This window comes from Vombatus ursinus, unplaced genomic scaffold (assembly GCF_900497805.2).
Source record: "Vombatus ursinus unplaced genomic scaffold, bare-nosed wombat genome assembly UNPS02014812.1, whole genome shotgun sequence".
NCBI classification, from domain to species: domain Eukaryota; kingdom Metazoa; phylum Chordata; class Mammalia; order Diprotodontia; family Vombatidae; genus Vombatus; species Vombatus ursinus.
Genome location: NW_020954590.1, coordinates 17619145 through 17636530, shown reverse-complemented (window position 1 = coordinate 17636530; position 17386 = coordinate 17619145). Strand labels below are relative to the sequence as shown.

The following is a 17386-nucleotide window of genomic DNA, read 5'->3' as shown; positions in this document are numbered from 1 at the left end:
TCTATCCACTGGGCCACCTAACTGCCCCAAGGACTAGATGGTTTTTAAGGTCCCTTCCAGCTTTAAATCTGGAATGCTATGAATTTCAGCCTTCTCAGACTGTAGTGCAATGCTTGTCACAACCATAAACTATCATTGAAAGATTTTCTTTTGATGGGCTTGTGATTTCATTGATATATGGAATTCCAAGGGATCAAACTCCTAGTACCAGTGGAAATCAGTATCTGTTCTGCAACTACTATTCATAGACACTTGGCTGGTAGACACAGAGAAGTTAAATGACTTGCCCAGGGTCACACAACCAGCAACAGGACTAAAATAGAGAGACCCTGAGGCCAACCTTCTATCTACTACAACACTCTGCCTCTCTATTGAAAGAATGTTGGTATTGAAAAGATGGACATTTGTTTCAGAGAGAAGCTTTGAGTCATTTAAAATACTTTTGCAATTATCTGAAGGCAATATTCTTTGGAGTATTGAAGCTAGGGAAATATTCAAAAAGCATATTCTTTTTCCCTCTCCTTCCAACCTTTCTGCTCCCTCCCTTCTCTTCCATTCCCTTCTTTCAAATTCCTTAGCACTTCATCCTCCCACCTCCATCAAATGACATATATAAGAGAGCACCAACTTAAAAGAATTACCCCCTCTTAAATTTTTAATGCAAGTATTTCCCTCATTTCAAATATCCTCCTGAAACGCTTAATTCTTTTTTTTACAAGAGAAGTGGTATTCTTTTATCACTTCAAAACACGAAAAAATAAGAAAAATAGATTTTAAGATGTTTTCCTTTTGTGATGAGATTTGAACCAGTACATTAGAATATCATTCCTTAACCACTAAAGTATAAACAGCATGTTGTTACCTTGCACTGAACCCTTAAAGCTTAAGGCATATCATTACCAAAGTAACCTAATACTTTTTAGTGAATCAAAATATTTTAACCATTTAGGTAAAAACATCATAGACATAAAAAGAATATTGGGTTCTTTTAATTCTTTTTTTTTCCAGAAAAGTCTTCTATGTCTTTTCCCCCATGTTTATCCATGTCAAATGTGTTTTGTATAGAAAGTAATTTATACTGTCAACTTAAATTTTAAAGTTCCAACTTTCTTTTATAGCTCAATAATGTGTTTAATCTGGGCATCTAGGTATTGCAGTGGATAGAGTGCAAGGCCTGGAATCAGGAAGACCTGAATTCAAATCTGGCCTCAGACATGTACTAGCTGTTTGACCCTGGGCAAATCCCCTTTTTTTTTTTTGGCTAGCAATGGGGGTTAAGTGACTTGCCCAGGGTCACACAGCTAGTAAGTGTTATGTGTCTGAGGCCGGATATAAACTCAGGTCCTCCTGAATCCAGGGCTGGTGCTCTATCCACTGTGCCACCTAGCTGCCTCACCTGGGCAAATCACTTAATCCTGATTGCCTCAGTTTCCTCATCTGTAAAATAAGTTGGAGAAGGAAATGGCAAACCTCTCCATTATCTTTGCCAAGAAAACCCCAAAAGGGGTCACAAAGAGTTGGACATGACTGAAAAATGACTGAACAACAACAAATGTTTAAAAGTTAAAGGACCAGATTTTGTTGTATACAGATTTGTTCATTGTCTTGCAAAATTCTATGCCATACATGAATTAATGTTACATAACTGCAACCATGCTTACTTTTATGATTTGTTGTTATTTTGATATCATTACACCTATAGGAGTTAAAAAATATCTTAACCTAAAAACTATTAGAGTATTCTAGTTTGCTTTAGCTTGATATGTCTATGACACATATGGTAGTTTTTAAATAAACAAAATAATTTTTTTTATTTTCATGCTATAAAAATTAAATGACAGGTAATTAATCTTTGAATTGCATGAAAGTATCTTGCCCCATTCTTACATTTTAGTGTCATTTTTGAAATGTCATAAGAAAGCAACAGTCATTCATTTTTCTTTCATAATGAATGTCAAAAAAAAATTTGAGTAAAGTACATATTGATTACAAGTTGACCAAGAAACAACATAATCATTTAGAAAAAAGTTAAGAAGCATTCAATGCAAAAATGTGATAATGAAATAGACGTGAGCTGAACACAATTATTGCCTATATATGCTTAACTGGTTAAGGTGGTGTATGGTAAAATCTTGCTAATATTGAATTTCAAATGAGAGGGAAAATCAGCATAAGAGGGAATTCAATATGCATGGGAAACCATTTGCTCCTTTTACTTCTTTGATCCCTGCCAAGGCATTAGAAAGTAGAGCAGAGTCTCACAACAACACTGAAACATTCTTGTGCAGAGTTCCATGAGAACACCAGACTCTTGAAGGAATTCCGTAAGAGAGGGTTAAAAACTAGGTAGCTGTCTTTACTAATAGAATGGTATATGCTAGAAACTGAGGCCATGTCTATACTACCGAATGTTAACTGTGGCAAAAGTCCAAACATTTCCAAAAGTATGCATGCTGACTTGTTTTTTGCTGAGTGAAAATTTTTAAAAATGTTTAGTTCATATTTGTACATTTTTACAGATGGGCCTGTGAACAGCAGTCAGTCCATGGAAACATTTGCAAAACTGCAATTCGTTAAGCTCAAAAACAAACCATTTCACTGTAAAAAAAAATGAAACAAACATTTTGGAAACATTTGTCAGCAAAATAAATATTTGTAGCTAAAATAACTGAGCTGGTAAGATGTGAGAAAACAAAACAGATGTTTATTTTGTTGTTGTTGTTGGAGTGGGGTTTTTAAGGCATTTGTTTTATTTTTCCAATGGAAATGTAGCCTTGTCAGTGAAATTTTCAGAAGTCAGTAAAATGAAGTTTATCCTTTATTTTCCATTGACAAAGAAATTTAACTTTTAAAAAGGATCTGCTATCTGTCAATTTGAGGCAACAAGGAGAGTGAAAACTCACACTTAAATCATCATTTTATCTACATGACACTCAAATAACCAGTTTGAGTTTGCTTTTAACTGATTTAGCCAACTTTTTTATGTTATTTGCAGTGATCCAAACATACATAGGCTCCAATATGCAATAAAAATTCACTCTTCCAACAAAACACATAGAATTTTATTTAATGCTTGATTAGTTTTAGTATCTGAAAAGATATAATTTGTTGACTACCATAAAGGACCCCTACAAATTAATTTAGAAGAGTTTTAGAGTATAATTTCAGATGTTTTTGTACTCTGTCACTTCCAAGTTAAGAATATACCAGAAGAGAATGGAAGAATATTAACAGTTCTGTCTTGTACTGCATATCGTATCTCTGCCCCGCTTATTTTGCATAAGATTGTAATTGATGAGTGTAAGGATGAATTTAGAGTAAAGAAAAATTGATAGATTGATGAAAGGTAGTGCTAGCACAGTCTTGGCACAGTTACAAGAGAGGTTTTAAACAAAAATGTTTCTTGCTGAATCAACCATATAGAACTGTGAGTGAAGCTTCATGTAGAAATAGCAATGGAAATTCAGGACAAAGAATTGTGCTTGTTGAAATGAATAATACAGTTAAGAAATAAGGTGTGATAAAATGCAAATCATAAATTTTAGCGACTCCTTGAATTATAATTATAAAACTTGCAGGTAACAGATAGATAGATAGATAGATAGATAGATAGATAGATAGATAGATAGATAGATAGATAGATAGGTAGGTAGGTAGGTAGCTGATTGTACCTTCCTCTCATCCATCACAAAACCTACTGTCTTCTTCTCCAAGATCCATACAGTAGCCACCTGCCCTGGGGCAGAATGGAGAACTGATTGTCTTAGTCACTCTTCCAATATTGATTCATTTTTCCTCTCTCAGAAGAATCATGTATATACCATTCCTCTCACTTTTCTCTTTCATCACTTGTAGCTCATGGAAGCTAAATATCAGAATCATTCCAAGGAAAGCTATCATTCTTTAAATGAAATCAGGCTTTTTCTTTATAAAAAGAACACATCTCTAGCAAAAACAAACAAAAAACCCTTAAAGTACTTAGAAGTTCAATTTAGAATTTCTATCTACCTTCTTACCTGCTAAAGGAAGTTGCTTTTTCAAACATGCAGTATTTATCAGTTAAACTAAAAGTGAAATATGCTTGTTTGAGCTAGCTTTGGAAGTTAACCCCTGTTTAGGAATTTGTCATGTTTCCCCAAATCTGTAATGCTATGGGGAAGTGAATTATGATTTCCAGGTGAGCAACTTACAAATGAACTTTTGGAACAACTTACATACAACGTGGACTCTTTTTATGCCTTTAAATCTGATATGATAAGCTTGAATTTCATGTTGTGGGGAATGGCAAATCAAAGAATTTTTTAATGAAAAAAACCTTAGAGGTGTGTAGTCCAACAACTTTGTTTGGAGGAGGAAGAAACTTGTGTATAGAAGAAGAGTGATTCACCTAATTTCACATAACTAGCATGGAAATTTTGTGAATAGTCATGTGATGTCATCTTTTCTGTTGGATGTTTTCCAAAAGGAGGGTTCAAAGAACCCCAAATTTTTCCAAATGGTGGAAATCAGCAAGTATGAAGTAATGTTTGAGAAGAATATTAGTTCCTGAATATTGAACATAATGTACTGCGAAGTGGGTAGTAACTTAGAGTCCATTTATAAGTCTACCTTAATCAAGTGACCAGACCTATAATTAAGAATTTCCGTCTTTTGTCAATGTTGAAGGAGTTGTGAAAAGATGGACACACTAACATACTAACTATTCTGGGAAAAAATTGGGGATTATTCAAAGCATATAGCTAAAAAATGTCCTAAGAAATCCCATTGCTAGGCATATACTACAAAGTGTTCAGTGATAAAAAGAAAGGACTCATCTACCCCAAAATATTTATAGGATAGTGGCAGAGAACTAGAAACAGAGTAGATGACTATCAATTGGTGAATGACTAAACAAGTTGTGATACATAAATATATTGAAATTGCTACACTCTATGAGATTATAAATATAATGGATACAAATAACCATAAGATTTATATGAACTGATACAAATAAAAATAAACAGAAACAGGAAGATAATACACACAATTATTATAACAACATAAATGCAAATACCATCATTAACAAAATAACAGACGCTAAATTCTCTGGAATTATAAAGGCTGAGCTTGGTCTTAAAAAAAAAGCTTAAATAAGTGTGTTATCTCCCTTCTTTCTTTGCAGAAAGGTATGTAGAATGTAGTGTACAAATCAGGCTTCATTAATGGGTTGGTTTTGCTGCACTTTTTAAAAAAATAATGTAAGAAAGTACAACTTTCTCCATAGGAAAGAGGAAAGGAATGTTTTGGGAAATGTAGGTGATCTAAAAACAAAAGATTGCAATATTTTAAAAATAATTTATCTATTGGGATAGGCCAAGGGGTATGCTATCAATGAATCTATGAAGGAAGAAGCCTTAGCATCTGGTGGTGAATGGAATATGGGCAGATATATCTCAGGTGAAAGATAATGGAACCTGTGATTTAATTTGGAACTGAAGCTCTCTGGTGATGAGATCCCTTCCACCAATACATAGTGGTAATTTCTGTGCTACTGATGATCTTATAGAGTTGACCAGAGCACTGAGAATTCAAATGGCTTACCCAGGCTCCTAAGGGCTTATATCTGTCACAAGTGGGATTTGAACCTGGCCTCAAGGGTGACCCTTTCTGTACTGTGGTACAATATGTCTCGGGATATACCAAATGCAATTCTCAAATTTGATTCCTTTGGAACCAGTTCTATTCAATTTATTGTAATGAGTATTTGTTGACCAATAATTGGCCAGGATAGCTTGCCATAAACTAGTGTATGATATTGGTCAAGAGAATGTGGGCAGGGGACAGAACTTAAAAGTTGTCCCCTGCTATTCTTGTTCAAGCAGCATTTTATTCTATAATTTCTACCACACCACTAACTTTAACATCCTTGTCATTTCAGTCACTATTCTTCCACTTACATATCATATCCTTCAGATTACTTCTGTAATTCTTTGTATCTCTAGAAAAGCAAATATATATTTCAATCCAAAAATTCAACGAATATGTGCTATCTCCTTTTCTTCATTCTGGGCAGGATCTATATTGATGTCTATGACCAATTTTTCTCCTTTTCTTATCTATCATCTATCCTTATCTACTTGTTCTATGTGATTTCTCCATATGATCTAATGATTACAGAATGTTCTGTAGAACTTTTTCCCATCTAGTCAGTTAGCACTTATTAAACCTTTTGTTAATTGACTAACCACATTTATTAAGCATTTGCAATGTGTCAGGCACTGTGCCTTAGCACTTTCCAACCAGACTCTTGCAAGTGTCTCATGATCTATCTGCCCAATTAACTTTCCCCTGTTGTTCTCTGCTTATTTGCATGTATCTAACGAAGGCTACTTATTTCTAATTTTGTCTTCAGTAGAAAGAAAACATTCTTCACTTGAAATTTCTTGCTGAATTATTCTCTTAAGTTGATGTTCTACTTTATATCTTCCATTATTTTATATGCCTAAAAGATCAGAAAGAACAGATTCTTCCATGTTTGATTTTGCTATTAATGCAATTGAGTAGTAACTGTCAAATATTTGTAATTAGCAAACATTTATTAAATTTCTATTGTGTAGTCTGCAATGGGGATACAAGTAAAAAGTGAAACAGTCACTGCCCTCAGGGAACTTACATTCTACCAGACAGATAAAACATGGTCAAAGATGAATACATGTAAGACATATAGGAAATGGGAACTAGATCTGTTATTTCACTCATATAGGGAATTCCCAGGAAATTCTCTCCACCAATACAGGCTAGCATTTTCTCTTCATTGTTCAGTCTTAGATCATTGTCTAGAGCAGAGGTTCCCAAACTTATGCTGACTGCCCCCTTTTTAAAAAAATTACTCAGCGCCCCCCTGGAAATTTACTTTCTTTAACCCTTTAATGTTTTTTTAATTTGTGTCATTTCAGATATATATATATGTATATATATATTTAAATGACATCTTAAATTTAATAATTTATTGTAAATCTATGATTTTTCTTTCATTGAAAATTTTGATGATATAATATTACATCATGTAACCATATAGTATCATGTTATAAACAAGTCATTACATGCATATATTCTTGCTAATGCATGCTGGACTTCCCAACAATGCAAGACATGCTTGCCTGCCAACACTTGCTTGTTAAGACCTGTCAGCAGATTTGACCACTGATTGGTTATAACTTTCACTTTGTGTGTTTAATTTGGAAAATAATGTAATCACTATGACTTTAACTCCGTTACACAAAAGATGAAACATGTATAAATGGTTTTTCAAAATTTTCTCCTTTTATTATGCTTCCATAGCCTCCTTATTTTTATTCATTGCCCCCCAGTTGCACTCAAGGCTACTACTGCTGTCCCATCCCAGATCATTCTAGCACCCCCTAAGTGGCAGTATAACCCACTTTGGGAATCTATGGCCTAGAGCATTAAGAAGTTAAGCAACTTGAGCCTAGGCTCAATCAATCAGTACATGGCAGAGGCAGGATTTATACCTTGGTCTTCAGGACTTCAAGGCTGACTCTATTCACTATGTCATCCCCCTCATACAAAATAAGTACATAGTGCTTGAGGTGCCTCAAGACTCTCACCAATCCAGTCCATCCTCCTCAGAGATGTCCAAAGGGATTTTCCTCAAGTAATATCTGACCATGACCCTCTCATGTTCAATAACCTTCAGGGGTTTGCTATTGCTAGTGGGATAAACTATAAACTAACTCTTCTGTTCAGCTTTTAAAGACTTTTACAACTTGGACCCTATTTTTCTAGCATCGTTATTAATTACTCTTTTTGGTGCACTCTGTGATTCAACAAAACTTGCTGTCTCTGTTTCTCTCATACGACACTCCATTCTTGGTTTTATGTTTTCGCACTGGCCATCCCTCCATACCTAAAATGTACCCTTTCCTCATCTTCACCTCAAAGAATCCCTCTCTTCCTTCCAACACGTAGAACAAGCACAACCATAAACATGAAACATTTCCTGAACCCTACCTCCCATTGCTAGTCCCCTGTCTCCCTTGTTGTTGTTATTGTTGTTTAGTTGTTTCAGTCATGTTTGACACTTCATGAACTCATTTGGGGTTTTCTTAGCAAAAATATTAGAGTAGTTTGCCATTTCCTTCTCCAGCTCATTTTACAGATGAAGAAAAGGAGGCAAACAGGGTTAAGTGACTTGCCCAGGGTCACACAGCTAGTAAGTGTCTGAGGGCAGATTTGAACTCGGATCTTCCTGACTCCAGGCCCAACACCCTATTCACCACACCATAGAACTGCAACTTTCTCCCTAGCTACCATTTATTTATTTTTTATGTATTTACTCTTTACATTTATTCTATATATACTGATATGTGTGCTTCTTTTTTCCTCCATTAAAATATAAGGTCCTTGATAATAGCAATTTTTCTTTCTTTTTATTTTTTTGTTGGTATTCTATCTCCAGTTCTTAAAAGAATATAACCTCAATAAATGCTTAATAAATGCTTCTTGATTGATTGCTGGCATGCAAGTCAAATATATTTACTGAGTCCCTTTTATGGTACTGTGTTGAATGCTGGGGATACTATAAAAGAAGACAGCCCTCCTCAGTTAAGTGCCAATCTGATTGGGTGGAAAGAAGTAACAGATAAAGCAATCTGAGAACAAAGCAAGCCTATATATAAGTACTAGATTTCATAGTAGAGATAAGTGGCTTATAAGTTGAGAAATACAGCAGGTTTATTACATAGAATACCAGAAAATAGTGTTTGGGGCAATCAAATATTCTGGTTAATGAGAACTATTGAGGTAATAAAATTGCCAGTTTGCAAACAAGTAGAATGCAACATAACCCTAAAGCTGTGCTGAACAGAATCTGATCATTCTTTAATGATACAGATGATATCTTCGAATTTTGTATTACCTCAGGTTCAATAATCAACCAACAAGCATTTATTAAGCTCTTACCATGTGCCAAGGATTGGTTCATCATGATGACTATGAATTATGATTATACTGTACATGTGTATCAGTTCTAGTTAATAGAGACTTGCGACATTATTGATGTCACTCTCTACTGGAATTTTTATAGATCCATCCATGCCTTCTCATCTTGTACAATTATTGCATGTATTATTCCATAAAACTTCCATAGAGAATGTACCAAATATACTAGAGGCTCTCCTTTGTGTTTGAAAGTGTTTAAACTGTTACACCCTTGCATGATGAGTTCACTTCTTTTTCCAGTCATACATGTCCTTGAGACAATTTTTAGTGCCAGTTCTCTCACATAAGTAATCATCAAACATATTCCATAGCCCATTTACACTTACCATGCCTTATTGGAACTTCTGAAGTTCTTTTACTTTTATGTTTAATTTAATGATTTTAGGTCACCTGCAATTCTGATTCTTTGGAAACTGTAGTATTTTATGTTTTTCATATATGTAATACTGGTGTTTAAAAGATAGGCTTTTGTATCAGACAGTGTCTTGGGATCTTTGGAAACATGATGCAGTCTCCCAGATGTTACCTGGCCTATGCTTTTCTTCCTATTTTAGGTTTTGCTCATTGGTCAGCTGAGATGATAGTCCAAAGTACAGGTACTGATGGACTAACTCAGTAGGCTACTCATCCAACTTCTTGACACTGTAGGGGGAAAAAGTCTTCTTTATCTACTTGGTTTTTCCTTTGTGGGTGGCTAGACCATTCTCTTCTGAGTAGCCAAGGATCTGATTGAAAAGATGTTGTATTGTCCCTGTGTTTGATGCAACCAACCGAAGTAATCCACACACCAGGAGCATTTGAAGAACCATGTAATCTATGGGAAATCACTTTTTAGTTTTGATATACTCAAAGAAAGTGGTGAACACCTTCAATGATCATACATCTTTCTGTTTTATGTCTTGTTTATTATTACCAATCAATTGATTGTTGTGCCAACTGGCACAGTGGATGAGTTTGGGGCTTGGAGTCGGGAAAACCTGAGTTCAAATTCTGTCTTACTCATTTCCTAGATGTGTAACCCTGAACAAATCAGCCAGTCAATAAACAGTTATTAAATACCTACTTTGTGTCAGGCACTGTGCTAAGCACTGGCAATACAAAGAAAGGTAAAAGCACCTGTTCTGAAGAAGCTCACAGACTAATGGGGCAGATGACATACAAACAATTATGCCCAAACTAGTCACATACAGTATAAATTGTAAATAATCAGTGTCAAGAAGCAATAGTATTAAGAGACATCAGGAAAGAGTTCTTATAGAAAGTGAAATTTTAGCTAGAGCTTTAAGGAATCCAGCAAAGCCAGGTGGCAGAGATGAGGAGAGAGAACATTCCAGACATGGGAGATAGCCAGTGAAAATGTCTGGAGTCAAGAGATAGAATGTCTTGTTCAAAAAACTTGAAGGAGGCCAGTGTCACTGGATCGCAGAGTATGTAGGGCAGGGGTCATAAGGTATAAGAATTCTGGAAAGGGAATGTGGTAGGTTATAAGGGCTTTGAATAACAGAGGACTTGTATTTGTTCTGGAGGTGATAGTCACTGAAACGTCAAGTCACTTAATCTCTATTAGCCTCAGTTTCCTCCTATGGACAAGATATAATAATAGTATCTACCTTACACTGTTATTTTGAAGATCAAATGAGACTTCATAAAAAAGTGTTCATAAAACACTTTGCAGATCTTCAAACACTATATAAATGCTAGCTATTACTAGTGGTTAATTATTGAACAACCGTAAGTGTATGATTGCATCTCTCAAAAAAAATTGCATCATATTCACATGTGAATCAAAGATATCGTTTTGGAAGACATCCTATAAGATTATGTTTTGCTTGCTTGTTGATTTAAAAATCAAATGATTTTTAAAAATCAACAACAAAATAAACCACAGACTGCTTTTGTATTATCTATACCCCTCAGTCAATTGTGTGATTATGAAAATATGATCTACTGGGTAGTATAATGCCAACTAATACCAACCACACAGTGCCATTACCATATATTTGAATCATACTTTCTATTTTAAAAGTATTTTCACGTGCAAATCTCACAATTTAATATCTGGCATTTATATAGCATTTCAAAGCTTACAAAGCTATTTACATATTTTAATTCAGTTAAACCTTACAACAACTCTGTGAGGTAGATGTTATCATTAATCCCATCTTACTGAGAAACTGAGGCACATACAGGTGAAGTGCCCTGCTCAGGGTCACATAGCTAGGGAATATCTGATGTAGAATTCAAACTTTGGTCTTCCTGATTCAACGTCTTGTGCTCTATCCATTGCACTACTGCCTCTGTAATTCAATAATCCTGTGAAATCAACAGAGCATTCTTCTCTCTTACACATCTTAGAAAAGGTCATTTATTTGTTCAGTATGGTCCAAATGGTAACCTACAGAGCCATGGTTTATACTCAAGTCATTTTAAACCAAATCCCATCTCCAAAACTTCTGGCTATGTGACAATGGGCAAGTCACTGACCTTTCTGACCCTCAGTGTCCTTATTGGCAAAAATATAGACAATAGGGGAAGAAAGGAAAGAACAAGCATTTATATAGTGCACACTGTGTGCTGGACACTGTCCTAAGTGCTTTATAAATATCATCTCATTCAAATCTCACAACCCTGCAGAATAGATGTTATTATTTTCCCTATTTTACAGCTGAGGAAATCAAAGCAAACAAAGGTTAAGTGACTTACACAGCTAGTGAGTATTTGATGCTAGATTTGAACTTAAATCATCCTGACCCCAGGCTCAGCACTCTATCTGCTATGCCACCAGCTGCCATACATTGACTGCCTACTGCACAAGGATGTTGTGATGCTCAAAAAAGATATTATATGTAAAGCACTTTAAAAACTTGAAAACTTTACATAAATGTCAGTTGTTAGTAGATAGAGGGTAGGACAGAGTACCCGTTCCAATCCTAACAGTTCCATCACACATTTTAAATAAATGCTGTTTGATGAATCAATAGATGTGACACTATAACTGAAATTTAGAATAGACATGGAGGTAGGAATTCAAGACAGAGAATTGCAAATTAAGACCTAGTTGCTGAAAAAGACAATTAAATTAAGAAATGAGGAGAATTTTTTTCCTCAAAGTTTATGGGAACATTTTGTGTTTTGTCTTGACTACAAAGCTATAGCAGGGTATTACTTTTTTCCCAAATATTTGAAGGGCTGTCATGTAGAAAAAGGATATGATATATTCTGCTTGGCCCCAGAAGACAGAATTAAGAGGAATGGATAGAAGCTGTATAGGGGCAAATTTAGGCTCAATATAAGGGAAAATGTCCTTAGAATAATTCAGTTGTCCTGAAGTGGAATAGGCCCTGTCTGGAGGTAGTGAGTTGTCCTTTACTACAGGTCTTCAAGCAAGGTTGAATGACCCCATGTTGGCCATATTGTAGAAAGGAATTCTTGTTCAGTTACAGATTGGATTGGATGATCTCTGGAATCAACAAAACCAAGCAGCAATCCACTGAATCCTACAAGTTATGGAATGCTCCATTCCCCTAGTACTTTCTATGATGAAGGAAAGGTGATGTGTTCTCATATCTCTTCTTTGGAACCAAATTTAGTAAATAATAAAATTTTTGTATTACTTGGCTAAAATGTCTCCACTGACATTTCATCTTGATTCCTTGCTGTGATATAACAATTACTTGGATTTTCAAAAGCTATACCAATAGCCTCTATTGTTTGTGTCAGATCCCACAGAAGGGAAAAGGCACAATTGTGAAATCTGTATTTGTTGTCTTAGAACTAGCCTAGTTAAATTAGAGAAGCAGAACACTAGAAAGTTGATGACAAGGTGATGGATATTTTTTTCAACCATTGCAACACATGAAAATGTCTAGTAGAGTCACATCAATGTAATCATGGATTCTTGAAACAATGAATTAGAAACCAAGATGCAGGGTGAGAACCAAGTCTTGTTCTTATTTCCACTGCCCTCCCTCCCCCAGTTGTTGTTGTTGAGTCATTTCAGTCATATATTACCCTTTGTAACTCTGTTTGAGGCTTTCTTGGCAACGATACTGGAGTGGTTTGCCATTTTCTTCTCCAGCTCATGTTACAGATGAGGAAACTAAGGCAAACAGGGTTAAGTGACTTGCCCAAGGTCACACAGCTAGTAAATATCTGAGGCCAGATTTGAACTCAAGAAGATGAGTCTTTATGATTCTAGGCCCAGAACTCTATTCACTGTGCTACCTATATCTCAATTGTACTGATCTCCTTTATTTTGGGAAGTATTATTGTAGTGATTAGAGTAATATATTTGTCTCTTTATGGAATGCATTTTTAGTTCTAGCTATGTGAGGCTGCTTATAGTTGAGGTTTAAACTTCAAGCGTTCATTCAACACTCATTCAACAAATATTTTGTAAGAACTGTATACAATGTATAGTACTAGGTGCTAGGAGAGATATCTAAACAAATGAAATGTGGTTCCTTCCCTTAAAGAGCCTACAGTGTAGGAAAGGGAGTATTGCTCATAAAAATGCTATATTGCCCATAACTTCCATAAAATTATTTTTCTAAAATAATCTTTTATTTTTCTAAAGCCTGTCAAGTCTCACTTGATAAATCAATTTTTGTTAGCCTGGATAAATTTGCATTTAAATGAAGTTGGGACCCTCTTCTCCATCTTCCTTTTCCTCTGCTTTGCCTAATTTTCTCCACATGGAGCAGTTGGGGAGATCGCATCTACAGTGGCAGAACATTTCAGGCTGCCCTCTTCTCTCAGAAATGCAGCCTAACCCATTGTCCACTGTCATCAACATCATTTGCTGTCTGCATATAATTTGAATGTGTTTGCTTCCTCCAGATTCAAATACAAAGAGTCCAGTAAACAAGCAATCCTTCTCAGCCACAAGGTCATAGGCCCAGGCTGCTTCTCAATTTACTTCAGTTATGTTAGGCCTAATGCCAGCATGTATCCACTCTATCGTACTTTGGAACTCTGAAAACTACTCAGGATGGTTGTGTTGAGTGCCAATATCAACAGAAGAAAAATTTGTAATCCACCCTACATTTGTACTTCTCCATCTCCAGGATTTTTTTAGTGTCTCCCAATTCTTGCCTGTCCTGAGCATTCAAGAGGGAGACATACTGCTTTTAAAACCCATTTTCCATCTTCTAGCTCTGGGTAGACGGTTTGATGCATACAGTAATGCAACTCATTTTGTCCCCAAAGCAATTATATAAAATTGTGCCCCCTCATCTAAATGACATGATATTCTTGAAATATTTAATTTTTTCTATGTCCTGTGCTTTGCATATGTGAGGTAAATACCTGTACTATGTATTTGCCATTCTCTGTGCTTTAAAAATATAAACTTAGAATTTCTCTTGCTTTCGAGGTATTTACATTCTCCATACTGTGATCTAGAATTTTTCTAGTTCAATACTCTGCCTTTAGGTAGGACTGCAAAGAAGCCATCTACTATACATCCCTGCTTAAACTGCAGATATTTATTTAGGGAACATGACTCTAAAATCTTGATAATGCTTCCTGTTGGGTGCTTGGTAGATATTCAGTAGAATGAAATTCTGTTAGTAATATGTTATCATGTCATTCCGACTAGAGACTATGCTAAGTCAAAACTAAGCTAAACTCTTAAAACATTCAAGTTCATCTTGGCCAATGCCAGTAAACCTAGTATCTTGGATGTTTAGATATGAGACAGACTCATCAACAATAGTTATAATTAAAACAAATCTTACAAAGTATTGAAAATTCAGTTTGGAGTATAACATTTTAATTTTTGGCCAAGCCATAATAAAGTTACTTGAGGCAGTATGGTGTAGTGGAAAAGGAACCAGAATAAGAATAATCTGATCTCTGTTCTAGTCCTGGGTCTCCTACTATTTGCTGTGTGACCTAGAAAGAGTCAGGAGCAGGAGATTACAAACTAGTAGGAGAAATAAGATACATGTGCAATTAAGTACGGCACAAAATAGAAAGTGGTAAAAGACAATCCTAGGTCAATGCTATAAGATAGATGAGGGTGAGGAAATCATCCAAAGTGGTAGGAGATGGCTTGTATAGAGATAGGAAGAGTTCTATGAAGAGCCTGGAAGGAGAGACTAATTTCAAATAAGAGATGGGCCTCATTTTCTTTAGAGTAGGGGTAGATGAATTTTAAGACATCGTTAGTAGATTTCTGCTCATCTGATCCAGGGACCTTTGCTGTGCAAACAAATTTCTTTAGACAGTTTATATCCAAATAATGACCAAGACTTACGTTTAAATTGTGTTTAAATATTATGTTTAATAGTGTTTAGTCACTTGTCTCCTGTCTCCATTTTTACATGTTTTTCTAATTTTGAGTTGTCATCAAAAAGAATTTGAATTCCCAGATGGGTATGGTGCTATACAAAGAGAAATAAACATAGTCCCACCCTGTAGGAATTTACAGTCTAAAATAGGTAACAGGCAAGTACATATAATCAACATTTCATTATCCATGGTAATAGAAGGTATATCTATACTTAACTTGAGAAAATTCAAAACAGCATATAAACCAAAAATCAAATCTATTTATCTTTGGAATGCATTTTATGATTTTCCCCAAAAGTACATATCTCAGTCTAATTGTGTTTTGCTCAGGCTATAGAAAAATGGATGTACATTCACTGAGCCACAAGTGACTGATGGAAGATCCCAGCCATGAACTTGTTAGAGTAAACCAACGTGGGATTCAACTAAATTACCACAAATAACACACCTAGTGCATTATTTACTTATGGATAATTGATCATTTACTGTAATAAATCAAGAGATATCTGTTAAGCAGCTAGTAGACGCATAAGTGTTATGGATATTTCTTACTACGTATTCTGTGCATTTTACCTGCCTATGGTAACTTGCCCAGTCTTGGTCAACATAAATGTATGAAATTATCATCATCTCATTGAATAGGTCTGACCATATCACCACCATGTTCAAAAGTATTTAATGACTCCATATTGTCCAGAGCAATGATCCTCTAATTTTTTTTATCATACTCCCCTCTCAGAAAATAAAATTGAGCATTCAGTCCTGTTTACCTTTCTATGACATTAATCTTTCAATTGCATCTAGAAATCATATTAAAAAATTTTTTATGGAAAATTAGCTAGTGAATTTTCATCTTCTTTATATACGTCAGTTGTTCTTACAAACTAACAGTAATGTATTCAAAACCCACTGAAATTCTTTGTTTGGAAGAATTTAAAATGGGTCAGAAAACTCTATTTCCAAGGTGAAGTATGTAGATGTGAGAGTTTTTATAAGTGACACATATTGTTTTCAGCAACAAAAGCTTAATTTTTAAAGTCTTGTTAATCATAATGATGTCATACTCTCATTAGCTGTTATCTCAAGACACAGTATATACTTAGTATGAAGTTCATTTTTCATGACAGAGAGTGTGAATCTATATTTTAAATACTCTTGGTCATTTCATTATTTTTAGCCAAGTTCTTGTCAGATCCAATTAAGTCATCATTGCATTTTCCTCAGGATGTGGATGATAAGGGGTTCTATAGGAATAGAGGAGTTAGACTATCATTTTCTTATTTACTTGTGCCTAAATTATTAGTGTTATCTTCAATCCATATTTTCTTTGCAGAACTCTTTATAAACTACTTGTACAATTTCTGAGGGCAATTTGTAAGCGGTTCTTAGCCTTTTTGTGTGCTGTAGATCCCTCAGTCACTCTGGCAAAGCCTATAGACTGCTTCTCAGAACAATGTTTTTTAAAAATGGAAAGTAATGCTAAATTTCAGTTAGAAGTTAGTGAAAATAAAGTCATAATTTTTGCCATCCAATTTCATGGACCCCCTGGAATCTCTTTACAGACCTCTTGTGAATCTTAAGGTTAAGATCCCCTGGTTTAAATAAAATTAGGTAATATAATGCACATAATCATTTAATCCAGGACACATAAATTGAAGTATGTCACAAGTGAACAAGCAAATGAGGGTGGCATTTTGAACCCTTCCACGTTGTGAAACTCACACTGTTTTCTTAAGAGGCCTTACATACTAATATGCCATACATTACATGTGACCATTGAATGAAATTATCACTATTAACAATGTGTATATTAAATATTATTAGGTAATAGTTTCTTTATCTTCTAAGATAAAAATAAATAGAAAAAGTTTCACATCTCGAAGGACCATCTTGATCATTCCATGGGTAACATGCACCACACTTAAGAAATTACTGGTCAAATGGCCTTGAAGTCAAGAGGACCTAAGTTCAAATCTGGCCTCAGACACTTAACGCTTACTAATTATGTGACCCTGGACAAGTCACTTAACCTCATTGCCTAGCAGAAAGAAAGAAAGAAAGAAAGAAAGAAAGAAAGAAAGAAAGAAAGAAA

At 35.0% G+C, this 17386-nt stretch overlaps 1 protein-coding gene across 10 annotated transcripts in view; it reads left to right on the top strand.

Moving 5' to 3' along the window:
- The window catches only part of LOC114054112 (eyes absent homolog 1), a 161198-nt gene that overhangs the window by 62756 nt on the left and 81056 nt on the right, over nucleotides 1-17386 (top strand). For 2 of the 10 annotated variants that reach the window (XM_027877239.1, XM_027877234.1), the window contains exon 6: nucleotides 5385-5403. The exons of the other annotated variants lie outside the window; for them this stretch is intronic. In XM_027877239.1, the coding sequence (XP_027733040.1) occupies nucleotides 5385-5403 (19 nt within the window). The remainder of the gene's footprint in view (nucleotides 1-5384; nucleotides 5404-17386) is intronic. 10 annotated transcript variants of the gene reach the window in all.